The sequence below is a fragment of the Fukomys damarensis genome, unplaced genomic scaffold, assembly GCF_012274545.1.
Source record: "Fukomys damarensis isolate Sample0158 unplaced genomic scaffold, DMR_v1.0_HiC HiC_scaffold_30, whole genome shotgun sequence".
NCBI lineage: Eukaryota > Metazoa > Chordata > Mammalia > Rodentia > Bathyergidae > Fukomys > Fukomys damarensis.
This window is the reverse complement of record NW_022900942.1, coordinates 32,192,801-32,220,197: the sequence shown is the minus strand read 5'-3', so window position 1 is coordinate 32,220,197 and position 27,397 is coordinate 32,192,801. Positions and strand designations below refer to the sequence as shown.

General features: G+C 34.8%; 1 protein-coding gene across 3 annotated transcripts in view; it reads left to right on the top strand.

Annotated features, from left to right (window-relative positions):
* Window positions 1-27,397, top strand: part of Dcc (DCC netrin 1 receptor) — a 1,126,179-nt gene that overhangs the window by 646,963 nt on the left and 451,819 nt on the right. For all 3 annotated transcript variants that reach the window (XM_033757479.1, XM_033757478.1, XM_033757477.1), the window contains exons 6-7: window positions 4,017-4,171; window positions 6,677-6,797. In XM_033757479.1, the coding sequence (XP_033613370.1) occupies window positions 4,017-4,171; window positions 6,677-6,797 (276 nt within the window). The remainder of the gene's footprint in view (window positions 1-4,016; window positions 4,172-6,676; window positions 6,798-27,397) is intronic.

Genomic DNA, 27,397 nt, shown 5'->3' with positions numbered 1-27,397 from the left:
AGAAATACGGTTTCCATGACACTATTCAAACTTTATCATAGACCAATATTCCCATAGCAAAGGGTGAAAATGTGCATGTTATTGTGTTCTTATTAGAATCAGCAGCCAATTTTTGTTTAATACCTGCTGAGGGTGAAGCACTGTACTGAGGTATAAAGAGAGATCATTAGTCCTTGTCTTTACCTCAGTGCCTTCTAATGACAGATAATAGCTCCAGTTAGGCAGTGTATGTCAGAATGTGGGGGCTTTACACTCATTTAGCCTTCAAGATACTGCCCGCTGGAAGTAAGAGAAATATTTCTCCACTTACCTATCATCTAATATAATATAAGACTTGTGAAAATCTGTTATAAAAATGGAGCTCCTAAGATTGCCAGGGAAAATACAATGTCATGCTAAGTGTACCACATAAAGCCTAAGAAATACAAGAAAATTACAAAACATAGATCAGATCTGACATATATATATATATATATAGTTCTTTTTACACAGGAAATAATAGTTGAATATGGTATTTACAGCATTACAACTAGAATTACATATTTCAGTTAAATTATTCTCTTAGTGAAGATATACTCAGTAAATAAAATAGGGTTTATTTCTCCCTTAAATTATTTAGTAAATTTAAAGCAAACAATATGGTTACATTGATCATTGGGATCTTGTACCTTCACATGATATATCTTGGCTCTTATTTTTTCCGTATACCCTTGCCCTCCCTTCGAAGTGTTTTGAGAATTTACTATGTGACCACTGTTACATTTTATACTCTACTGAATGATAGTAAACAGAAGGTTTCCCCTAAAATTGAGAAAACTGAATCTTTGTGACACTATTTCAAAACTAGTCACTTAATCTCAACAAGTTGTTTTTAAGAAATCCTGTTATGTAAAGCAAAGTATTTTTATATTGGAAATATATAGAACTGCTAATTGAAACATCAGGCAATACAATAATTTTTTTAAAAGATACTACACAGGCATATAAAAGATACATGCATATATTTGTTTCTATTTCTACAGATATATGCAGTACAATTTGATATGAGTGATAAACTATGTTTTCTAATGTTTGTTTGTTTGTTTTGGTACTGGGGATCGAACTCCTGGGGACCCTGGACTTGCGAAGCTGGCAGCAGAATCACTGAGCTAAATCCCCAGCCCCTCTAATGTTTATCTTTGAAATAGCATTGTGTTGTTTTAAGTATTCACAAATATTAACTGCCATTGCCCTCAATTCTTATCTCTATGTCAGTGATGGCAAACCCCAGACTATAACCCAGTACCCACTTATTTACTGCAAAGTGACAATGCTGCAATTAAACCTGAATACTGAGATTTTGGTTTAGAAAAAAATGACTTACATTGACATATTTTGTCTGAAAGAAAAAGAACGAACAGAATAGGTTCCTCACCACTGCCTAGGTTATAGATGTGGACAACAGAGGCACTTATAATGAATAGAGGGATTGGAATTGAAACCCAGCTTGTCCAGCCCCATCAGTGTGATTATTGAACCTTCTGTTTTTTCCCCCTCAATACAAATTTGTTATTCTCCTTTTTTATACATATAATCCTTACTCTTCTCTTCTCCTTTTTCCCTTCCTGCTTATTCTTCTCTACTTCTTTCCTCCACCTCTCTTATGCATAGAGGTGTGTGTGTGTGTGTGTGTGTGTGTAGAGATACACAATTATATGATCACATACACACATGAATACACACAGAGTCTCAACCCAGTAAATCACTTTCAAGATATATTAATAATTGTGACCCACATGTCAAAAAAACTCTGGTTTAGGCACAAGGATTCCTTAAAAAGTTTTATGAAAATGAAGACTCAGGATGAGCAGCGTTAGAGTTTACATGATTTCAGGAAATAAGGAATGACAGGAGAGGATGGAGAGATAACATGCTTTTATTTTTTTTCAATGGCTCTAATTTATTTTCTCCATCATCTCCCAGACACAGAAAACTTACTGAGTTATAATTTCACAAAATTTTTGAGTGATAAAATAGACAATTATCACAAAATCCTGTAGTTCAGAACGTTTGTAGGGGAGTAATGGGCAGGGAAGTCAGACTGTCTGGAGCCACAGTTTATACGCTGTGTAATTTGGGAAAAGTTATTTAAACACCTTCTATCTCAACCTCTTCACTTATAAAATAGGGATAATGGATCCTGCCTCAGAATTGTAGTGAGAATAATAGAGGGCTTAGACTAATTGTGCATTGACAGTTCTCAGAAAATATTGTTTGTTGCCTGGTAAATAAACACTTGACCAAAATCTGTGTTAAAAAATGTGAACAGAATTGAGAAGATGAAATTAATGTAAAATTTCAAAGGATATTCTATAAGTATTGCTGATGTCTTTTGGTTCATTGTCAGTGAATTTGGCTAAGGAATCAAAGATGTCTCATTATACTAATTATCATAGTAATTGGTAATTTTAGCCCTGTATGAAATAGTAAAATGGCTCTAAGTCACCTCCTTTCTTTTCATGTCTCTACTCCATGAATGCTAATGCATCTCAGCCAAGATGTCAAAATCAATTTTCTCCTGTGAAGATTTTTTAAAAGCGTTTAGTACTAAAGGTGTGAATGTTTAGTCATAACTTGGGATTGTAAGACAAGGAGAGACAGAAGGAGAAAATGAAGCCTTAAATCCTTAGAGTTTTCTTTGGTTCACCAACTCTTCTAAAAGTCCATGGCCATCAGAGTTTAATATTCACTTCGGTGTCAGAGGAAGATTTGCTGGTAGTGGGGAAAGAAAATATTATAATTTCTCAAATGAGGAAAAAGTAGCACTACTTATGCATTGACAAACAATGAAAAAAACACAACCTACTCTGAAAAATGGCTACTGAAAATACCTATCAATTTGCTATGTGAAACAAGGTCACAACTACTACTATTTCACTGAACTTAGTCTGGCTTCTCACACAGCGCATAGAATAACATCTTACTTCACTGTAAGGTTTCTTATGGATGAGCATAAATATTTCTCTTTAAAAATCCTCTTCTAGACCTGTGTTGAGAAACTCAGCCTGAGAGACTCATTAGCAAAGATCTATTATGAGTATTGCAGTTTCCTTCAATTGCAAATTTCCGTCATAGAGTAACTAGTGTTAGGTTTCCCTAGCCTTAAGATGGCCCTAACTAGTGATGGCACAAGTCCCTCCTAGTGCTGTCACAATCTCCCTATCCCCAGCCACTACACCACTCAATCCCACCCCAGCTCCTATAAGCCCCACCCCAGTCCTATAAGAAGCGCTCCCTGTTGAAGCCATATTGCTCTCCGTTGTTCAGAGACAGCCCGGGCAGACCTTCCCCATAATAAAGGCTTGTTACTGTCCTGGTCTGGTCCTGGTTTGGGCCTGGTCTTCGGCTCTTTTTTCCTAACAACTAATATTATGGTAATTAAGAAATTAAATCAGTGTATCGCATACCATGCCGAGAAAATCGTAACAAAGTATAGTAATATATGTCTCCAGAATAATAGAAATGTATCCACAGTAAAGATAGTACAGTCCCTTTTATCTCCTTATTTAATAAAGAAGGATATCATCACATTAAGTAAATTCTAGTGAATCTCTAGAATTACCAGCAAACTAAGTTTATCATCTTACACTTTGTATTGTCTTAGTCCTATACATTTTCCTTTCTTTACCTCATGGGCATACCTTCCATGGCTGTATATATTTTATAGTGTGTTGGTCAATTGCATGCAAACACATGGATGTTCAGAATGTTCATTCATTCTTTAATTTTTATGTAGATATTTGTTTCCCAATGGTTTTACTTTCTTTTAGAAAAATATCATTAACTGTAACAATTTACCTGAATTAAGAGGGCGAATGATATAGTATTCTGCAATAGTTTTTGTATACTCAGGTGTGGTTTGGGGGATTACTTGAATTACACATATTTTCTACGCCAGAGCAATGTATTCAACTTAGTAAAAACCTCAAAATGCAATCACATCCTCACTCATTCACTTTTTTTTTCTGTCTTTGCAGTTCCACCATGGTTTTTAAATCACCCTTCCAACCTCTATGCCTATGAAAGCATGGATATTGAGTTTGAATGTTCAGTCTCTGGAAAGCCTGTGCCCACTGTGAATTGGATGAAGAATGGAGATGTGGTCATTCCTAGCGATTATTTTCAGATAGTGGTAATTATCTTTATATATATTAGCTTGACAATCCCATTTATTGCTTACAATTTTTTTCATTGCTTTTCTTTCCTGGATTAAAAGACAGACACTGTTGGGAATTTTTATAATGTGTTGAGAAAACTTCTAAAACAGAGGTAATTTTCTAGACATGAATTGTGAACCTGAATAAGAGTGAATATACAGTCCATTCCACTTGTTTTATAAGCTAAGGCTTTAAAACATAGCAAAACAGAGGGTTTAGGACTTTCCAAGTATTTTCATATAATATAATTTGGACTACCTTAAACCAATATTATCTTCCTATTGTGACTTTAGCACTTGTAATACATTTTAAATAAGATATGTATGATTATGGTTGTCTTACTGTGACATTAGAAACTACTTTCCTTTGTTATTTTTCCACATAATTCCAACCGATCGAATATGAGCAGTATAAATGGCGGCACTGGTAGTGGTCATTGCAATGTTAGAGAATCCATGGAGACCTATAGTTTACATTACTTTGTAACTCTCGCTGGAAAAAAGTGAAGTCACAAATAATAATTCTTGTAGTTCCCCATAGGCTTTAGCTCACTATCTCTATCCTTATGGGAGATAATAGTGATAATGGTACTGTATTTACTGAATTATCTTGGTGCACAACAAATGTTCCATGCCTACCAGTATTGTTTTTGTTATTAGCAGCAGAATGATTTGCTCATTGGAAAATGCTCCATAAAAATTCCCTTGTAGGTGTAGGTTTGCATCAAAGGTTCTGATTTCAGGCATATGAATATCCAGTATGAGAAGTATATTTAAAAGGGACTTTCTAAACATCAAGAAACTTTTCGGATAAAGACAAGGGTTTTAGTCCCACTTTTCTTATAATTGAGATGCAGTCCTGACCCTGTCAAAAAGGAGCTGTTATCAAAGTGAGGTCTCTTAGCCAGAGTATTTTAGCATGTAGGCATCTGGTGAGGCCAGAGACAGGCTCTCTCCATGGCATTATTCTGTCTATTAGTATAAATGCCTCTTTCACAATCAGGTGACTTTCACTATCTTTTATAATCTCTTTGTGCATACATTTTGGCGTGCTTAAAAAAATCTTAAAGAGTCAGTAAATCATGTTTATCACTTCTCTCATCACTACCCATTTTTCACATGTAGCTGCATCTGCTTAATTGGTTGGGAATAGAGTAAGAGATGGAAAAATTTAACATATGAATGTCACAGCAATCTATTACTTCTTTTAAATATGTTGCTATTTCCACTACCACTGAATTGAAAATGACCTCCATTAGGAAACTTGAAAGTGCTGTATATTGCCCACATATATGCTACTTTCTTATAAAGGAAATTGTTGCATACCTTTAAGGATGCATGACAAAGTGCACCTTTTCTTTTTTCCACAGTTTAAATAATCTTTCTTCCAGCATGACACATTACAGTAAACTTACTTAAATGCTTCTTTTCTTAAGGTGAAGGAAATGTATGTGCTCTATTCACATTAAATTGTGCTTTAAAATATTTTCTGTATAGTTCCAGAAATTCAAGAGCCATTGTATATTGTACATGTTAAAACTATATGCAAATAATAACTTAAATGAGAATTGCTAATTAGAAGTTAGCAGCTTTATCTAAGAAATTTACATCAGCTGAGAATTGACTGCAACACACTAAAAACAATTAAGAATTCCCCATGAGGTAATATTTATCTCTTAATGACTTCAGGGGAAGTGATTTAACATATCTCTCTTACTGAACTAATTCTTGCACTAATATAGAAGATAAACTGAGTTGGTGTAATTAAATGCTATCTCCAGATCATTTTATCATGTATCCTTGAAAAAGATGGTAGTTCATTTTATATAAAGAAGGAATTAAAGTTGCTGTATTTCATTTATGGACTGGCAAAGGTATGAACCATTTTAGATATGGATTATTAATGACATGGATTACAATTTCTGTGGTACACCATCATATCCCCCATAGGGTGTGTGTCACAGCAATTATCATTTTGAAAGGATTTTCAGACATTTTTATGGGTAAACATTTCCTGAAAATATGTTCCTTGTTCTTTAGAATTTTCAAATATCACCATTTTTATTTCATTTTGTTAAGTCTTACTTTGTTTTCCTGAGAACCTAGTAAACCTAGTTTCCTGCAATAACAAATAAAGGAATGCAACTTCTTTGGTATTCATCTTTATTTCTTCCCTATCAAATAAGAGACCTTCCTTTTGATTATTCATTTAGATACTGGGAATGATGTGTACCTTTATGAGGCTATTTTCTTTGCAGGACTGAATTGATACTCATGAATTCGGAAGAGTATTGGAAGCATGCGTGACATTTTCTGGGTAGCATAAGACATCTGTGAGGTTGAGAACTGGATGGCCTCTATTCTTGTTTATTTTGTGATGTTTTATTAAACTATGGTCCGTGTTCATTTTGTTCCCTTGAGGTTGTTTGTTTGTTTGTTTTTGCTTTTAACAACATTTCATCAGCTTTTTTTTTGTTCTAGGGAGGAAGCAACTTACGGATCCTGGGGGTTGTAAAGTCAGATGAAGGCTTTTATCAATGTGTGGCTGAAAATGAAGCTGGCAATGCCCAAACCAGTGCACAGCTCATTGTGCCTAAGCCAGGTAAGAAGATAGAAATTTTGTTTGAGATCTGCAGTCAGAATTACCCATGGGCTCCTTTGACATTTCATTTTACTCCTTTATGCTTCAAAATCCATATGGAATAATTTAGTTAAGATATATATGTATGTGTTGATGATACATTACTTTCAGCAAATTTTATGTGCATTTTATCTACTTGCAGGAAAATAAATCATCATGAACAATGGGGCCTTTGGTTTTTGAGACAGCAGCCAATAAATTAATATTGTCTCTTTTGTGACCTGTCTTCTTCCTCAGTGTTCCATACAAATATGAAACATATAAGATATGTAAGCATATATATAAAATATGATATATATAAGGTTATGTATATCTCATGTGTAAATGTAGTTATATGCATATAAAACACAAATATATACACACATGTACATATGTATAAGACTTATATATGTATGTACAGTCTTTATAGAAATTACAGAAAAATAGCTGAAAGTGCCAACTAAAGGAAAGTTATTGTAATCATTTTAAATAGATTTTGATACTCATTTTTAGAACAGTTGATACATTTTTCATTTTTAGAAGTATTTTGAAGGTTTAATATGATGATGTATTGAAAACTACCATAATTCTGCAATAGATTTATCATATAAAATCATCATAGCAACATTATTCCTGCTGCGTAGAGGAAGGCGAAAGCAGGGTACTGGTCACATATTCTGAAACACTTAACGGCAGAATTTGAATAGTTATTTACATATATCTAAATACCAGTGCCTGTTAACACTTCCCAAAAAAGTTTTCAAATCAGTGAATTTCAGCTCATTTGTGCCATTCTCTCTCTGCCATGGCTCACCATTGTCTCAGTCTTTACTTGAGGGAAGGTTAATAGTAAGCAACTGAAGTACGACGTAAGACATAAACTTACTTTGCCTTTATTATTTTAAATGTACCTCCTAGATCTTTATTTTTTTATGTATCTTGGCAAATTACCTGATGATACTGGTAATGAGGACTACAAAGATGAATTTTCACTTTTTTAAAAATTAATTTTACTGGTACATTTAAGATATACAATATGATGACATTCATTGTTGGAAATTTGTACCTTTACATAATCAATCTTTGTTCTTATTTTTTTTTCACTTTTTTATTGATGGAAATTTAAAAAAAAAAAGCCAAAAGAATGGCAGTCTTAGTTGAGTAAAGGAACTAAGGGAACTATCTAGGAGTTGAAAAGGACCATTAACTTTCCTTCAAGAGCCCAATTTCTCTCCTAGGTAAATCCTCTTCAGAAGAACATGTAATGTATAAATGGGAGAAAACACTAAAATCAGGGTCTCTAATCTGAGTCGTGTTTTAAACACCATGTACTCTATTACTGGTAACAATTTGTAGGGCCATGTCTAGGCTAACATTGGTTGTTGAACACTGCAGAATGAGAGAATTCTAGTTAATTTTCATTGTTCAGCTATGGGTATAAAGTGCAGAAAAATGAGATAAGTTACTCCACTTTTCTAGCGGATGTAAACACGTCCTGCAACTTACTGGTGCTGGTCACAGGGGCCCAGTGATCATCTCCTACAACTGTTCATAGGAATGGAAGACTCTGAAGTTCTTCAATTCATAGGGTTGAACGCTGTCATGGTATTTGTCCTCTGCCAAAAGTTCATTTGTGGAGACACTCAGGAAGATTCTTGGGTGTGTGTGTCTCTGTGTGTGTCTGTGTGTGTTTCTACCAAGTGATTGTAAACTTGGGAAATGAAGGACAATATACCCTGGCTGGGGTGTATCTAGAGTTTCCCATTATGCAGGAAGGCAAAAGAAGAGGCCAATTGTGGAAAGAATAAGGTGTGAGTTCCACTTACAGAAATCAGGGGTGAAAGTTTCTTGATAAGCTACTGCCAGCAGGCCCTGCCTGCTGTGGTGCAGCAGAGACCCCAGAGGGACACTGCTAGGAGTGAAACTGAGCTGGTAAATGGGACAGAAGATCAGCTAGAAAGTGTCACAAACAGCCCCATGAGGGGATTCCCAAAAAGGGTGTCTCTGCTGGAGCTAAATTACTGCCCTCCCAGTGAAGCAGGAAGATTTCTTCCACGACAGTGGTCTTTTGAGAGCACAAGCTGAAAAACCAGTCTTTATCCCTTTACTCTAAACCCATACTTCCCTTTGTAACCTTGGAAGTCACTAAGCAACAGGACAAAATAGACCCCCCTGAAAAAAAACAAATACAGGATGCCGACAATCCCACAGCACCTTTTCCTGATTGTTGTCTCAAAGCTGTTTTGGGAGGTGTATAGAAACTTTAAATTCAATATTAGTTCATTTTTGCCAGGGACTTAGCTCAGTGGCTTTGGTGTCTGCCTCTCATGTACAAGGACCTGAGTTCAATCCCTGGTACCAAGAAAAAAAGAAAAAAAATAATAATATTAGTTCATTTTTTAATGAGTACCTGTTTGTAATAATGGTTACATTCATTGTGTGGAGCTGGAACATGTATATAACACATAAGAATTCTTTATCATTCCCTTTCTTTTTTCCCTCCATCACTTGATAATTTTTTGGTAGATTTCATAAGGTGTGTGTGTATGTGTGCACATTCATCCTTACCATAGTTTTGTTGTTTGTTTTCTGAATGCCTGAAGATTAGACTTTTTAAATATTTTAAGGTGACTTCACAGCCAAATGATTGGCTTAAATTGCTAACAGTGAGGAGATAGATTTCAGAGGATGTATTTAGAAATGGATAATAGGAGAAAAGTAAAGCTATTTTACTGTTGTTTTGTTTTGCTTTCTTTTCCTAATATTTCAGTAATCCAGCTCCTTCAATAAGCCAACTCCACATATTCATTTTCACTTAATCCAGGAGTCTCCCTCTATAACAACCATTGCTGTACTGATGGAATCATGTGTTCTACTTGGGCTTGGATTCATTTAAGTCTGTGCAACTGTAAGGAAACAAGAGCCTCCTCTGCGGAAATATCACTTGTGTCCTCCGTAGAGCCAGCCTAAGAGAATCATGATAGGTCATTCCTTTTATGTCTAGATGGTAGAGTCTTGTCAGTGACACTCTTGGTATTTATTGTCTTTGGCACTGGATGAGAAAGCAAAAGAAATGAAAATGAAAATCTGAAACCGTGATAGGGCACCATTGTTACTGCCTTACATTACTTCTTATAAATGATGGATTACTTTTTCCTGGCTATTTAATCAGGTCTTCAAATAATGCCAGTCCAATCCCTCAGAGACTCAGGATACGCTATGTGCACAGATGGTGGAAAGCCCAGCTATAAATATAAATTAGGCCATGAGGCTGACCGTTGTGGGAAGAACATAACCCTCTCTGTTTAAGTTTGGACAATAAATGTTCACTACGTTTTGAGGCACATTGTGGACCTGCAAAGCCCAGCTGTTCAGCTTTAGCCTGTCCTCTGGCCAGTGACTGAAAGTTTCTCTTGGAAAGCACCGTAATCTGCTTGTCACTGAAATACAGACCATCATAACTTGTTCACGCCAGTGTCCATTCTTGGTGGATATTTACATAAGTCTAATGAAGTCTCAACATAGCCTTTAAAATATAGTTAGCTGTCCCCTCTTTAGCAATTAGTGAATGAGGAAATAAAGTAAACCTAAACTAGTAAATTATATTAGGTTGATGACTTGTTTTTCATTCAAGAAAATGAGGTTGGGGAAAATATTGGAAATGTATACACTGTAAAATGTGAAATATATACATGATTGCCTAAAGATCAGTGACATTTTAAAAAAGTATTACAGCATGGGAGGTTCTATCAATAATGGTATTTAGCTTTCACTGTAACACCTAATCCACAGTTCCAGACTTCTGTCAGAATGTGTGCACACCTTTACACATACCTGTGCATGGACAAAAGATAGCTTCCTGCATATTTCAGACTTTACGTTTACATCAAAACTATGTGACTATATTATAGAAGTTATAGTGAATATAAGTTAACATAGTTTAGTTGATCTATATCACATATAACATACACTAAGCTTTTCTGAAAGCCAAAAGCAGACTTTTGTTTTTCTTGTTGTTGTTTGTGTTAATTACATTTTTTTGTGGGGCAAATGGTTGGAGTGTTATGTTGGTTAAGAGATCTTTCCAAATGAAAAAGATTATTATAGTTACAAGTCTTCTATTCAGTGAATAGCTAGGCAAAAATATGTCAGGTTTCACAAGAATAAGAAATGTCAGTAGTGTGAGTTGCAAAGCGGTAATCATGAGTGAGGATCTTGTTAGCATAACTGATACTGACAAATTAATTATCCTAAAGTTACTGTTCAATAAACTGAAATATGGGTAAATGATAATTACACTTAAAAAGACTGATAGCTGAATGGAGATGTAAACCATTATCTGGGCATTGGAGAGGGGAAATGGGAACAAAAGTTAAAGTAAGATTTAGATTATCTTTGGGTTATTTATCCTGACTTCAGTTGTTGGATGGCATTCTATTTTTTCACCATGTCTGTAGTAGAAGATCATCAGAAATAACTGACTGTTGAACAGGGGAGTTGAAGGATATGGACCTAGAAATGCACCTATAAAAGGAGAATTTATAGTATATGAATATGTTTAATTTAATGGCAAAAACAAATAAAAATAGAATAAGATTGTCATGGAAATAAATGAAAAGGGATGTGCAAAAATTGGTATGATCACAAACAAAATAAATGATATTATAAATATTTCCTAAAATGTAGATTTACTTGGGAAGTGACCAAATATTTTATGCATTCTATACAAGAAATAAATATAGAATGTGCATCTCATATTAATGTCACAAATTTTCTAATGTTGGATTTATTTTTTTCTCTCCAGCATTGGTAACAAAATAGAGTTCCACTGTAGTAGGGGAAAGGCACCTAGAAAAAGGAGAGCTATTATCAATTACTTGTCCTCCCTTGGAAAAGGTTACTGATTACAAATGATGTTGAATTTTAAACATTTTATTAAGGCAGTATATCATAGAGCCTGGAATCAGTGAAAAGGTTTAAGTCTTGCCAGGAACATTAAGGCAAAAAATCAAAAACCTCTTGGACTTGCTTTCATGGTTTTTCCCTTATAAATATGAGAAGAATATCTAGAGATCCAAATAGAAAAGATTATCTAATTCATTCCCATATAGTTGTATATTAACTGCAACTAATGACAGTGTTTCTTACTAAATGATGACTTTTATGTAATAACTGCAGTGGAATTACATGAAGCATTCAAAATTGTATAATTTCTTAATACTCCAAGATTTGTCAGTGTAATAACACCTAGGCAGGTGTGTACAAGAGAATGTAAATTAAGCTACACAGATACAATCTTAACCTGATACTAGGCACTTAGTGTCAATGAATTTAAATTTTTGTGTTTTAGTTTGACAAGGGTTACTATGATGGAAATATTTAATTGTATTTAGTATGGGATCAAATTGCTTCTGGAGTGCTTGTAAATAATTAGAAGTACCAGTTTCATCCGGTAAACTAGTGCGTTAGTGGATTTAAACCAAAAAAATACATCATTAGTTTTCCTCACACAAATTAAGATGCTTGTTAAAAGTACAAATTTCTTTTTAGAGTTCCATGATTGAGATTAAATATATAAAAGTAAAACTTAGAATTGTTCAGACATATTCCTGTTATGATGTTAGTATATTTTATTAGCTTTCATGGAATGTTTTCCTTTATAAGTCTCAGTTACTAATTATCTGAGAGTACAGAGCTGGTTTTTTTCAAAGTAATTATTAATTTTAGTATATATGGCCATAAATTTATTCAAATAATCAAAAATTGTTTTTTGGTTGGCAAAGTAAAATAAACAAGACGAAAATAAATTATTCCCTCTTTTTTTCTGTATCTCATAGTCTCTCATCCCTTACAGATATGTTGACACTCAACTAACACTTTCCCTTAGGGGTTTATTGATAGCTTATGTTTGGCATAAATCTTTCATTTAATGTTTGAGCATATAATATTCATCTAGTGTAAGAAATATGTCTGTACCCCATCTGTACAGCCTTATCCTGCTTACTTGTAGAGATTTAAAAATATATTGAAAAATATAATACATTTATGAACAGTCTTAGATGACATTGCCTAACCTTTCCAAGTGTCTATTTCCGCAGTATAAAATACAGTAGATAATTATCTCAAAGATTTAGTGCAATAAATGTATTTAAAAGGGACTCATAGACTATAAATGGATATATAAATATTAAGTACTATAAAGCCTTCTGTTGGATAAATATAAATATTGGGAATAGATAAAACAGGAGATTTCTTCTAGCAGATTTTCCATCTTCTAAGAAAATAATTAATTAATGAATATATCCATGATGTTGCTCATTTAAAGTTTGAATGTTTAGCCCAGTAATGAATGTTAAGAAAAAAGTCCTATCTCAAAATGACTAATAGTAGAAATATTGCAGAAAGGCTTGCTCCATCCATTTAATGTCTTGCTCATCCAGTTCTTTGTAGGGAGGGGTTTCTCAGCAAACAGGGTGTCATTCACCTAGCCTTTGATTCAGTGTGTGCTTCAAGCAGGAAGCCAGATTACTGCTAATCAAGAAGTTAGGATATGCCTGTATGGCAGGCTTTAAAAGTAGAGATGAATTCAGCAGTAATATGAAGTGTATTGAGGCCTATGATAAAATCATACAATATAGAAAACTTGATAGATTCTTTTTCTTTGTCACATTGAGTTTATTGGTACATTTTAGGTATACGTTACAGTTACATTCATTAATGGGATCTTGTACTTTTACATGACAGGTCTTGGTTCTCCTTTTTTCCCCTTGTCCTTGCCCTCCCTTCACCCCCTGCTATCCTCCTCATTTACAAACATGTTATTTCCATTTTTTCATTTTCTCATATTTTTTCCTTTTCCCTTATTACCTTTCCTCTACTCTTCCCACTTTCCTACAGCTTTAGGCCTTTTCTTCCTATTTCACATTGTCAATTATCTCATTAAGATCTTACATACTATTACAGTTTTTCACACCAGAGAAACTATTTGGTATTTATACATGTGTGACTTATTTATTTCACTTAGAAATATATCCTCAAAATGTATCCATTTACCTATGAATGACTCTAATTTCTCATTCTTTATGGCTGCGTAGTATTCCATTTTATAGAAAAACCACATCTTCTTTACCCAGTTTCCAAGTTTTAGCTATTACAAACTGTGCCACTATAAACATAGGTGCACATATATTACTGTGATATGATTCTTTTAATTCTTTTGGAAAGATAACCAGCAGAGGGATGGCTGGGTCAAATGGAACCTCTAGTCCCAGCTCTTTGAGGTATCTCCATATTAATTTCCCATAGTGGTTGCACCAGTCTGCACTCTCACCAACAATGGAGAAGGGTTCCTTTCTCCCCACAACCCCGCCAACATTTGTTATTGTGTGATTTCTTGATAGCAGCCATTCTTTGTGGGGTGAGGTGGAATCTCAGTGTTGTTTTTATCTGCATCTCTCGAATGGCCAGTGATGTGGAACATTTTTTCATATATTTACTTGCTGCTTTTACTTCTTTGTCTGAGAAATGTCTGTTCCTTTCAGATGCCCGTTTTTGACTAGGGTCTTTATATTTTGGTTGTTTTGCGTTTTTTAAATATTCTAGATAATAGTCCTTTGTCTGAGGAGCAGCTGGTAAATTTTTCTTCCCACATTGTAGGTTGTCTTGTAGTTCTGTTGATGGTTTCGTTGCAGTGCAGAAGCTTTTTAATAAGATGAAATCCCAGTTGTTGATTCTTCCTGGTAGTTCCTGTACTACTGAGGATTTGTTCATAAAGTCTTTTCCTATGCCAGTGTCTTCAAGAGTTCTGCCTAACTTATCTTCCAGCAAGGAAAACTTGATAGATTAATAAACATTGGTAAAGAACTAAAAGACTCATATCACAGAGAAGTATGTGCACCCATGTTTATAGTGGCACAGTTTGTAATAGCTAAATCTTGGAAACAGCACATTTGCCCATCCGTTGGAAACTGGATAAAGAAGATGTGGTTTTTCTATAAAATGGAATATTACTCAGCCATAAAGAATGAGAAAATAGATTCATTCATAGGAAAATGGATACATATACTCCTAAGTGAAATAAATAAGTCACACATGTGTAAATACTGAATAGTTTCTCTGGTGTGAATAATCTGCAATAATACATAAGATCCTAATAAGATTACTGACATTGAGAAAAGGGAAGAAAGGAGCTAAAGGTGTAGGGAAGGTGGGATGAGTAGGGGAAAGGTAATAAGGGAAAAGAAAAAATGTGAGATAATGAAAAGATGGAAATAAAGTGTTTGTAGATGGGGAGGGGAGGAGGGGGTGAAGTGAGGGCAGAGGTAAGGGGAAAAAATGAGAATCAAGACTTGTCATGTGGAGGTACAAGATCCCAACAATGAATGTAACTGTACTGTATCCCTAAAATGTACCAATAAACTCAATTAAAGCTGAAAAAAATTTTTTTTTAAAAATAAACATTGATAACATCACACACCATTGGCAAACACAATATTGTAACTATGTCCTTTTTAATGTTCTACATTAGGAAAGTGGAAAACTGTTGACTTTTACATTTAATCTAAATGCTTGCTCTTGTTATATTATTTATCTTTTACATGTAAATGAGTCACACTTATATGAGAGTTGTGGACATACAAATTTTTTTTAAAAATAAACATTGATAACATCACACACCATTGGCAAACACAATATTGTAACTATGTCCTTTTTAATGTTCTACATTAGGAAAGTGGAAAACTGTTGACTTTTACATTTAATCTAAATGCTTGCTCTTGTTATATTATTTATCTTTTACATGTAAATGAGTCACACTTATATGAGAGTTGTGGACATACAAAACACACACACACATACACACATATATATAGAGAGAGATATGTATGTATATATATGTTTTCACATTTATATGTTCCTTCTGAATTCCTTTAAAAATTCTTAAAAGAATTCTTAGTTATCAGTGTAGCAGAGGTACATATAATTTAATAGCTAAAATTGTACAGGTATAATTTCTAATCACCAAATGGATATTATCAGCATTAATGTCACTACAATGAAATGGTACACACAGTTTAGAAGAATAAATTGCAGTCTACCACAACAAAAAATCTCCCAGTCCCATGGGAAACTATGAAACTGCAATGAATCTTTAGGTACTCTGTCCCCAGGGACCGGTGTGATGTTAAGTGAGGTGGTTCCATTTGGCTCAAGACAGTAACTAGCGATAGCTGGAGTCAGGAGCCTTCGCCACCAGCACCCTTCCCAGCAGGAGGCATGAGTGCTACAGCCCTGGAAATGAAATCTAGATGGTGCACCACCTTAGCAAATACAGTTCTCCCCTGTGCCATGCAAATCCACTTGCTGCTTCTGATGTATTTTGGAAAAAGCCACTCTAGGATACTGGTTAGTCTTATTGATTGTGAACAAAGGAAAGTCAATAGGATAAACTACAAGCCCCAGCGATGCAACTACAATATCTCAAGGCTTCAGCTGGCTCTGTATTTCCTCTTCCCCATTATAGAGTCCTTTAAACCAAACTAACATTTCTGCTGGTCTGTGTAGCTTACTTGGTGAGGACATCCAAACTCCTGTCTCTTCGTAGTTCAGAGATACTGTACTAGTTCATTGAGTGTCAGAATTGGGGAAGGGAGTACCAAGACTCATGAGTGGGTCAGCAGAGTGCTAATCATATGCTTCCCTGCCCCCGCTTAATGACCTTGGCAATTAAAAAAGTGGAATCTTTGTTGGTTGGTTGGTCTGTCTCATTTGTTTATCAACTAATTAGCTCTTTTTAAAATGTTTTTGGGAATCCCAGGTTAGTGGCTCAAATACTTTGTGAGTTCTTAGAGTATTACAAGCTGAAGGCCCTAAGGGTAGAAGTATGCATCTATTCCTAGCAAAATGAATTTCTGTCCCACTAGAATCCCTCTCTAGAAGAAATACAAAAAACAAACAGCATGTGATGAATGGCTAGTGCATTTCCTTGGAGGATATTTTTCAGAAGCTATGCATTTGTTTCTGTTGCTAATGATTGTGCAGCACAGCAGAATCCCTGCTAAATACAATGGTTTTGTTGAGTTTGGGGACACGCTAATGGGCAAGTCAGACGTTTCATCCTCACGCTGTACCTTCTTTAAATTACCTGATGTGTTACCACTAGACAGCCTGTCTGAGGTCTTCTGGCTAAACTCCTTCATCGGTATAATTGTTTAGTACCTGTTCTGTGAAGGATACAATCTAGTGTTCACATGTAATTCAGCTTGTTCCCTCCCATAGGTTAATCCACGGTGATCTTCCTCAAATTTCTGTATCCCTCATCTTCCTATCACTCCATCTGTAGATGCCTAGATGCGTGGACAATGACTCAGGCCACTTGATCTTACTCATATGTGTGTCCTGTGTGTCTGCCCCCTCTCCCTTCCCTTTGGGGATTTTTTTTAACCACTTTAATAGTTCTTTTTAAATGAGACTATAATATAGTAGTGCTTGCATTCCCATACACTGAGCCAACTGCACTTGGTCTTTTTTTTCTCAGTCACCAGTTTTTAACTGAGTTGGTAGAAAATTATTTGTACAGTAGTGATTTAAAACACATGTAGCAGGCTCTGTCATCATTCCCTTGGGTCCTGCTTGGGCCTGGTGTCAGGAAAAGGTTTCTTTCCCTTATGAGTTGCTGGTGGTTCACCTGACCGTATAACTACTGGTGGGTTCCAGGTAACACTGCTTGTGATGAGCAATTCAGGCCACTTGGTCAGCTGATTATCCCAGAGTTGGGCACTTTTTCTATAACACAGTCCAAAATTGTACAAGATATCATTTTATAAATGATAGCTGTCTTTGTTATTAAGTATTGACAAATATCCACCAGGAATATATAGGTTACCTTATCTTTCCCTGATAATACAGACAAAACATATTTATTCTTTTTAATATGACGTCTTTATTTTTAATGTACAAAAATCTATATTAAAAAAAAGTCATGTCATCTTCTAGAACATCATCATCATAACTCTCCAAACCCTGAGAATCTTGCCTGTAAGTTTTTCTTTTGTTTTGTTTTGTTTTCTTTTCATTTCTTTTCTTTTCTTTTCTTTTTTGAAGCAAAACATTTACTGTTCCATTTTATATATATATAATGATAGCACTCATTACAGGGAATTTGCACCTGTATATGATTTATCCTACCCCCTCTTTCTTCCCCATCCCCCTGACTCCCCCTCCCTTCCTTATGTATATATGTGTGCGTATTTTAAAGCTTATCCTTTATATGGCACTGTATAAAAATTCAAAAAAACATCTTTTTTAGTCCTCGTTTGATGGGCATTTCGGCTATTTCCAAGTTTTAGCTATTACAAATTGTGCCATTAATAAACATAGGTGTGCATGTATCTATATGGTATGACAATTCTTTCAGGAAGATATTAAGAAGGGAATACCTGGGTCAAATGCAACCTCTAGTTTTGGATTTTTTGAGAAATCTCCACACTGATTTCCACAGTGGGTACACCAGTCTAAACTCCCACCAGCAGTGGAGAAGGGTATTTTTTTTCCCACAGCCCTGCCAGCATTTGTTATTGGTTGATTTCATTTTAAATGTTTGAGTTTCCTTTGTTACAAAACATGAGAAAATTCACTTGAAATTTAAATTAGCCAATCTCCAAAATAAAATGCACATCATTGTAAATCAAGAAAATTCAAATTGAAAAACCCGTTTACCATATTTCTTGATGTTTTTCAACTCTAGTTTCTGTTTAAGTAATGATATATGTTGTAATCAGGTAAAATATTGTTGAGTACAAAGTTCTGAAAGATGTTACCTGACTGTATGTATATGGAAATGTACCAAAGCAGAATGGACTGTTTAGAACAGAGAAGAATGATTATTTTTCTAAGTTACTTTCTCTTAATATTATACCATGGCACTTAGTTGGAGCACAAGCAAAGAAAAAATAGTATGTAACTTATTTTTATATTCTGCTCTTGTCCTTTCTTCTTTTTTATTAATATATGCTTCCAATACCTAATAAATACATTCATCATGGAATATTGGTATATATATGTATCATGTCCTGATTCTTTTACTCCTCCTTTCCCTGTTTTCATGTCTCTGTTCTTCTTGGTTTCATAATGGAAAGTGGTGTGCACGACAGATTTACGGGCCCAAATGTAAGCCTTTGGGTCTCAAGAATCCCACGCCCAATTTCTGACACACAGACCACCTGCTTTCTTATCATATGTGAGCCTTGCTTCTGATCATTTAACAAGATCATTTGAGCCCAGTTTTGATCAGTTTGTTTAGGTCTTTAGCATGCTGGCCTTGGTAAGAAAAGATCTACTTTCAGGAAATTCAAATGAGAGAAGTGATAAATACCATTTTGCTTTTCTAGATCAAGAGTAATAATAATAAAACCTATGTAAATTATGTAGTTTCTTTGCACATAAAATATTATTCTAAATGACTCATTTCTGCTTTTCTCTATCATCATAAGGAAGTTTAACAAAGAGTAAAGCATCAAGAATCCCAGGTGTAGGTGAATACAAAATATGGTGCAGTGTACTGGAGGGCTTAGTCAACTCTTTCTGTGGCTATCAGGAGAATTCATTGCCAAGGATATGACATGAACTAAGATAGAATCTAAAGTAGCAATATGATTTTGCCAAGCTATTATGAAGGACAAGGAACAAACATTCCTCACAGAAAATAAATGTTTAGAGAATTATGTGCGGTTCAATGAGACTGGAATATACAAAGACAAACTCTTGATCTAGTTTATATGGGACACTGATGACTTCGATGTAAACAATAGATTCATTTCTATTTGTGTTTTTAAAATACACTATGATTTGGAAAGTATTGGGGATGACAGACAGATGGATTGACAGTGGCAGGAAGAGAGACTGAAAATAGCGAAGCTAGGCAAGTGTATCAGCAATAGTCTTGACAAGGGAGAATAATGCCAGCTCCCTTAGCAGTATCGAAAGAACAAACAAATAGATGGTTTTCAAATCCTGGACATTGTTATCAGTATGTATATGTAAATTAGGAATATGGGATGATTCTTAGATTCTTGATTAACTGATTAAACGGTAAACTCATTGGGTAACAAAGGAAAAGACCAAGAAGAAATACTTAAATCCATCTTGACGGAAAAAGCTAGACTGAAAGTGCCTTGTGTGCTCATTTCTGGTTTATCTGTGCATTTTTAGCACCTGGCGAAGGGCTGGTTGTGACTTCTGAGAGGGCCTGAAAAACCAGTAAGTGAGGCTGGTGAATTAATAAAACAGTAAAACCACAACATAGTAATAGATAAAGTACAAGATATAAATATAAATATTTAAAAGATCTCAAAAACTATAATAAAAATTAATAATAATAAAACTATAATAAAATATTAAGGTTGAAATAGGCAATATATATATAGTCTGAAAATCATAAGTTGCTACCTGTATTAAATTAGAGGAGGAAGAAAAATGAATGCAGAATATTTTGCAGTATTCCTGAGGGGAACAGTTATGGTCTGAACTGAGTGGCAACTGCTCCTGGAGAGAAAGATGAATTCAAAGAATAATATGAAAGAATAAATGGTTAGCAGTTTACATTTGAATTGAAAAGGAGCTTTTGATGCTGACTGGGAATGCTGTAAGTTATTGGCATTGCCTGCGGTAATGAAAAGCTTAAGGGAGAGTGTGACAGGGCCTTATTATACATCCTTAGTTCCTTGATAGGATATAAGTGAATCATTCTCCTACTGATGAGATGATTCCTCCTTGCTGGACATATTTTACCCAGCTTTGAGGAAGGGACTCATTGTCCTGCCATCTTGAAATAGCAAGTAAAAGGTTCATGCATTAACATAAGATAACTGTGAGTGCTGTCCCTGCCAAGACTTGAACATATTGATTTGATTAGCCCTTAAGTATCAGATGGTAAGAATGATCACATATTTTTCTTCTCTCTCCTCTTTCTCTCTCCTGGCTGTAGCAGGCACAAAATAGAAGTGAGAGATAAAAAGTGCTTCGAAGGACCACCTTTGACTTTTTGCTACCTTTAAATAAAATCTATTTAATTTACACTGCATGCTCTTGTTATAGTATTACATATAGACTAAATGGTTTAATATGGATTTATGTAATGAGCTCACAAATTGATTTTGCAGAGTGTGCTTGCTTTAGAGGGTAAATATCTGCTTGCTCTAGCTTGAGTGAGATAGGCCTATGTGGACTCATTTCAATAGACTGGATTTTTTTTTTTAATTACAAGAACTTGTGATCATTTTACTATCCAATAGTTTAAAGTATAGGAGTGAAAAATACAACAAAACAATGATCTAGAAGCTCCAGCTATCTCCTAGGAAAAGTACACTCTTTCATGCAGCAACACTGATGGCTCGTCTGAGTGGCAGGATTTGAAAAAAAAAAAAAGATCACCACCCTGTCTCTCCACTTCTACTGTTGCCTTATTCAAGAAAGGCATATGCAGGTTATTTAAACATTAATTGTCTAGACTTAAGTGTATGTAGCCAATTAATACAATAAAATTCCTTACAAGTTTGAAGATGAATCCAGTGGTGCCTTTTTTAACCAGGTTGCCTTCTTCCTCTTCTCTGGTGGCCAAATTGGGTTAATTGTGATTGGTGACGGGATGGCAGTGTCAGCCCATCATTCAAGAAATGGCTACTAAAATTAGTAATTATAACGTCCTTTATTCTGATTTAAATTTAATAGTGTCTTCACATTACTGTTCTTTCCCTTCAAACATGGAAATTGTGGTGTGGGGGCTGGGGGTGGCTAGGAGACAGGGTTTTACCTTTTTTAAATAAACACTTTCACAGCCTGTCCAATTTCTCTAAGGCACCATAGACAGGGGAGGCCAGCTATGAAAAATGGTAATTTACAATCTAAGACTGCTTAATCTAAAATCTGTCCTTGTCAGAGGAGAACATGTAGGTCCCCATGCAGCAGTGAGGGGAATTTTATTTCAGCCTAAGTTTCAATGGGAGTTTTCAACAGAACTCTTTCAACTTCCCCCATCCTTATCAATTTATGCAATGTCTAGGTCTTGTGGGTCTTGAATATCATTCTATTTTTAAAATAAAAAACATCTAGTATAATAGTCTAATCCTCATCTGAACACCTGTAGCCTCACCTTAAAAACGTAACAATAACAAAAATGGTTCTGTTATATCTCAGAGTAGCTTTTTTATTAATCATTTCTCCTGGTGATAAAATTTAACTCTTCAAAGCACTCTACCCAACAGATTCGTCTCTCTGTTTATATTCTAAAATTATTTCCCTTTGCTTTCATGTACAATAGAGCTTCTCCTGTTTAAAAGCAAATTCAGGGCCGGGGATTTAGCTCAGTGGTTCTGCTGCCTGCCTTGCAAGCACAGGGACCTGAGTTCAGTCCTCAGTACCAAAAAAATAAAAAATAAAAGCAAATTCATAGTTGTGCAATATAATACTTCAGGGCAAAAATTGGATCAGGTAGCCAAGAATTAAGATAACTCTTCAATTACAAATTAGTAAGCAGCATGCTAAAGATAAAGTGTGCATTTTAAATTAATGTTAATGGATATTTTCCTTTAATTCTATTCATCAGCTCTCTCTCTCTTTTTTTTTTTTTTTTTTTGTAACCTGGGATGGAACTCCCACAATAGGTGGTGGAACCACTGAGCCAAATCCCCAGTCTAACCAGCTCTTATTTTGAGAAAAAAAAAAAAATCTTTAAAGATGTCTCTTTCAATGTTTTTTTTTTTTGAGGCAGGGTCTCACTATGTAGATGAGACTGACCTGGAACTCACTATGTAGCCCAGGCTGGTCTCAAACTCACAGCAATCCTCCTGCCTCAGCCTCCCGAGTGCTGCGATTACAAGCATGCGTCACTATGCCCGGCTTCTTTCATAATTTTCATGTGGCTTGTATACATTCGTTTCATTTTGTTTCAGAAAATATGCATCCTACATTCATTTTCTCTTGTTTCCTAGTGAGGGAGTAATTTAAAGTATGTCTTTTGTGTTCTACGTCATCAATTCCATATTCCTTTATTCCTGTTATTTGATATGTACCTTCATTTGTGGGTCCTTAATTCTATACCTGACTGGGATATGCGACCCTCTAACACTGGTCCATTCTTTCTTTCTGATCTGATTCTCCTAGAAAGCAACTCTGAGGTCCCTTTTCACATTTATTTTTACTTCTACTAATCTTTCTCAGGAATTACTGACCAATACCAAAAGCAATCAAATGAATAAAATCAGCATATCATCATCATCTTTGTCATCGTCGTCACATTTTTCATTATCTGGCATCTCTTTTAACATAATTTTCTGTCCTCAAACTTCAGTTTCTGTACATTTTACAGTTCCAAATAAGAGTGACAATTGAAGAGCTAGAAATCATATACTGGTGACCATGGGCAAGATATACACGTGAAAATTCATCTATTGTTGCTGTAAGAGACACCAAGTATCCAGGATGCCTTGGAATAGACTAGATTTCTTATATTTGGAACTCCTCAGAGGTAAAACATAGCTTTTGTAGGACATGCATGGTTAGCAAAATAAAACACTGATAATACTCTAGACATGCAATGTATATTGAGGTATTTTTTTAAATTTTATAAGACTGCTAAGAATACTAGAATTTAAAAGATTTATAAGACCCCATGGTGTTGGCTATTTATTACATTCATTGAAAGAACACCTAGCTTTCTGAAAAAAAAAACATTATTGATTCAAATATCTTATCCACCATTGCTGAGGTTTCTTGCAAACTACTTTTTTTTTTAAAGAGATTTTTTATTTTTATTGAGTTTATTGGTACATTTAGGGATACAGTACAGTTACATTCATTGTTGGGATCATGTACCTTTACATGGCAAGTCTTGATTCTCATTTTTTTCCCCTTACCTCTGCCCTCCCTTCACCCCCTCCTCCCCTCCCCATCTACAAACACTTTATTTTCATCTTTTCATTCTCTCACATTTTTTTCTTTTCCCTTTTTGTTCTTCCCCTACATATCACACCTTCCCTACACCTTTAGCTCCTTTCCTCCCATTTCTAAATGTCAGCTTGCGAACTACTTTTTAGAATGCCTACATTTTTCAAAATAAATTTTAAGCCATAAACTAAAAATAACTGGTGATGATAGAAATTTGTTTTGCAAATATGTGGTAAATCTAGCTCTTCATTCACATGTGCATACGCAGCTAATAATGCAAGGTAATCGAGTCAGCAATCAAAAATACTATTAGTATATTACAGATCTTCAGTATGTTGAGAAAAGTAAGGGCTATTGGGACAATAGCAGAAGTCATTCTTTACAGTCTGGTTCTGTAGTAGAGATATCTGATTATGAAAGGGAAAATAAAGATGGGGCTGATTATTGCTGTATCACCTTAGTCAAGTTCTAACCACACTTCTCAGAATTTCCTTTTCTTCATGAGTCAAAGAGAAACTTTGTATGACATCTGGCAGTGGTCTCTACTAAAAGGACACAAATGCCAGGAATCCATAAGAAGTTGCCCTCTGATTCAAAAGACCACCAGTTTTAGTAATTTGGCCTAACTTCCTAAATACTTTTAATGTCATCTGATATGTACGACAGAAAATTCATGATCTAATTTTTTACATTATAAATCATTGTTTTAAATCATTTTGTGTCATAGTTACATTCTGTAAGGTTGTGCCAATTAATTTTTAATCAATACTATCATTCTTTGTCATTAACTTATGTTATTACCATATAACAATTGAATATTTTAAATCCATTTCTAAATCAATTAGCATCTAATATTTAAGCTTTGAAAATTTCTGATTCCTACTTCATCACCGCACTAAAGCTTCAATTCTGATACAGACACTCATGTTCACCCTAAGTAAGTAAAGTTTGAGAAAAAAAATTTTTTTTTCTGGTGAAAATGATCATCCCTAATTTATCTGTGATTTCACAGTGTATGTTAAGGTACCTGATGCCATAAAGAAAGGAATATTAGACATATTCAATAGCATGTATTTACCTACATTATTTAAGGAGCCAGCAGGACTCTTAGATACCATTTTGTGAGGTTAGTACATTGTGTTACTTTTGGATAGTTAACAATGTCTTGGTCTTCTAGAGGTTGGCTCCATACTAATACCTATGCCTAGAAAGTAAAAAGAACTGATGTTTAGAAAAGTGTTTCATGGAATGCATTATGTTTTCTGACATTATTTTCAGTAGCATTACTATTTCATTGCACATCTCATCATTTTAATGATACTTAGGCATTTAATATTTGCCAACTCTGGCAAATAATCAAGAGAGGATTGAATGAAGATTTTTTCCAGCTCAATATATTTCAGTCTATGGCAGCAGCAGCTTATGAACTCTGATCTCAGAAAAGCAAGTGTTAGGCATGTTAGCAGGTTTGATCAGCCAAATCCCATTTGTCTGATTTCATTAGGATGCCTTCAGGATTTAGAGTCTGACCTTCTATAATTATTGACGCCTATTCATTTTTTCATCCATAGCCCAGCCTCGTACAGCTGCTGTGGCACGTGTAAACACATCACTGTTGCCAGCCCAGGCTGATTGGCATTCATGCTTGAGTGTCTTTTTTATTTTCTCCTTGGCTGCTGGGAGTAGCCTGAACAGCACAGAAACTAAAGAGCTTCATCTATTAGGCATGACAGATTTGTATTCAGTGGTAAATGCCTGACCTTGTTCAACTCGCTCATCCATTCCCATCATCTTCTCACCGGATGAAAAAGTCTGCTTCACTCTGGCTTCTCGCTGTTTCCTTAGCAACAATGAGGAGTCAGTCTGCGAGAACAACTAGTAGAATACCTTGGTATTGGGATTGAGAAGCTTTGAAAAACAATTCGTCACCCACAGAATTACAAATGAAGAAGGTTTAAGATTAGAATTTCAAAACAATACAAACAGTGACACTATGATTTCCTTATTAATCTATTTAACTCTGTAGAAGTATTTACCCAATTTCCTCAAAGTATTTTAGCCTGAGATCAAAGTATTTAAAGTCTTCCTACCCATTTAAGTTGTATGATGAGCACAAATTAGTTTTGTAATGAAATTGATGTCCCTTTAGTTGTTGAACTCATAGATAAAAGAACATGTGTACACTGCCTCAAACTGGGAGAAAGAAGTTTTTAACAACATATGTTCTATCTCTTTTTCTCTTCTGAAGATATTGTGCCTTTTTAAGGAATTGTACCTGCAGAATATTAAACCACAAGTTTCATTTTCCTTTCAGATTCTGTCACTCTTAGTGCCATTTTGTAGTTATCTAAAAGATTCATCAGCATTCTTGTTTTGTATTATTTTTTGACAACACATCACAAGGTTGTCAAAAGTCTCAGGATCCCTGTGGAATTCTTCAATCTGGGGGAAAATTCACAGCATGAGCTGAAAGTAAACTCATAAATTGTTCAGTTCAACTTTGCTGGCATTTTATAGAATAATTTAAGATTAAATTATGTGTTAGTAAAAACGCAAGCAGTTAAGAGATATGGTATAGGGAATTCCATCAGAGATACCATAGAATATTTGATGAAATGTATTTTATTCTGGATATCTCCAGTGATTTCATCATTATTTATTCATTTGGATTAGACTCAGGTAAATTTTAAATGCTTTCTTATTATCTATTTTCCATTATTACTATTTTGTCATAGTGTGGATTGAATCCAGGCCATTTTTGTTTCATTTTAAAATTTTGAAATAAGATTTTTCTGCTACTTTGATCTTAATTTCATATTTACTGAGGCTATGTAACCCTTGGATGAACTTAAATAGGTATATAAAGGAAGATAGTAACATAATGGCATTTATTAAATAATCTAGAGCTCTGTATTAAATGAAAGCTTACCATCACTTATGATTATGTTTTGCTCTTACAGACTATGAGGATAGAGTTAGCATCTAAGTATCATAATTACATTTGGGGACAGAATTTAATACAGCTTAGTTGCTTTCTATTTCAAATGAAAATTAATAAAAACATTTAAATATTGCATACTTCTACTCATGCAGAATTCCTCTGATGAGAATGTACATATCACTTTGCAGTATTTTTATAAAGAATCATGTAAGATTATTCCAACTGCCATAGCTGATACCCATTTCAAGAGATATGTTTAATCACAAAGTAAAGACTGAAGGAAGTGAATAGCCCAGATAGAATGTCCATGTGTAGAGAGGTCCTCACAATCCTCAGTGAAGCATGCGATCAAGAGGTCGGCTTATCTTCCTGGGAGAATTCTTTGTCTGGCACAGAGGAGTGCAGTTGTCTTTACTGACAGAATTGACAGGGAAAGTGTTTCAGATAGTGATTTCAAGTTTCTCTTAAAGTTGTATAAAACTATGTTAGTTTATTTTATTTTTACTATAATGTATCACTATGAATTTAGTGGCTTAAGCCAACCCAAATAATTTAGCTTATATACTGGAGGTCAGAAGACTACAATCTGTGCACCTGGGCTCAAGTCAAGTTGTCAGTGGATTTCCTTGCTCACAGTCCCTTCTTAGCATTATTTCAAACTCTTGTTTCACCTTCTCCTGACTCTAACCTTCCTGCTTTCCTA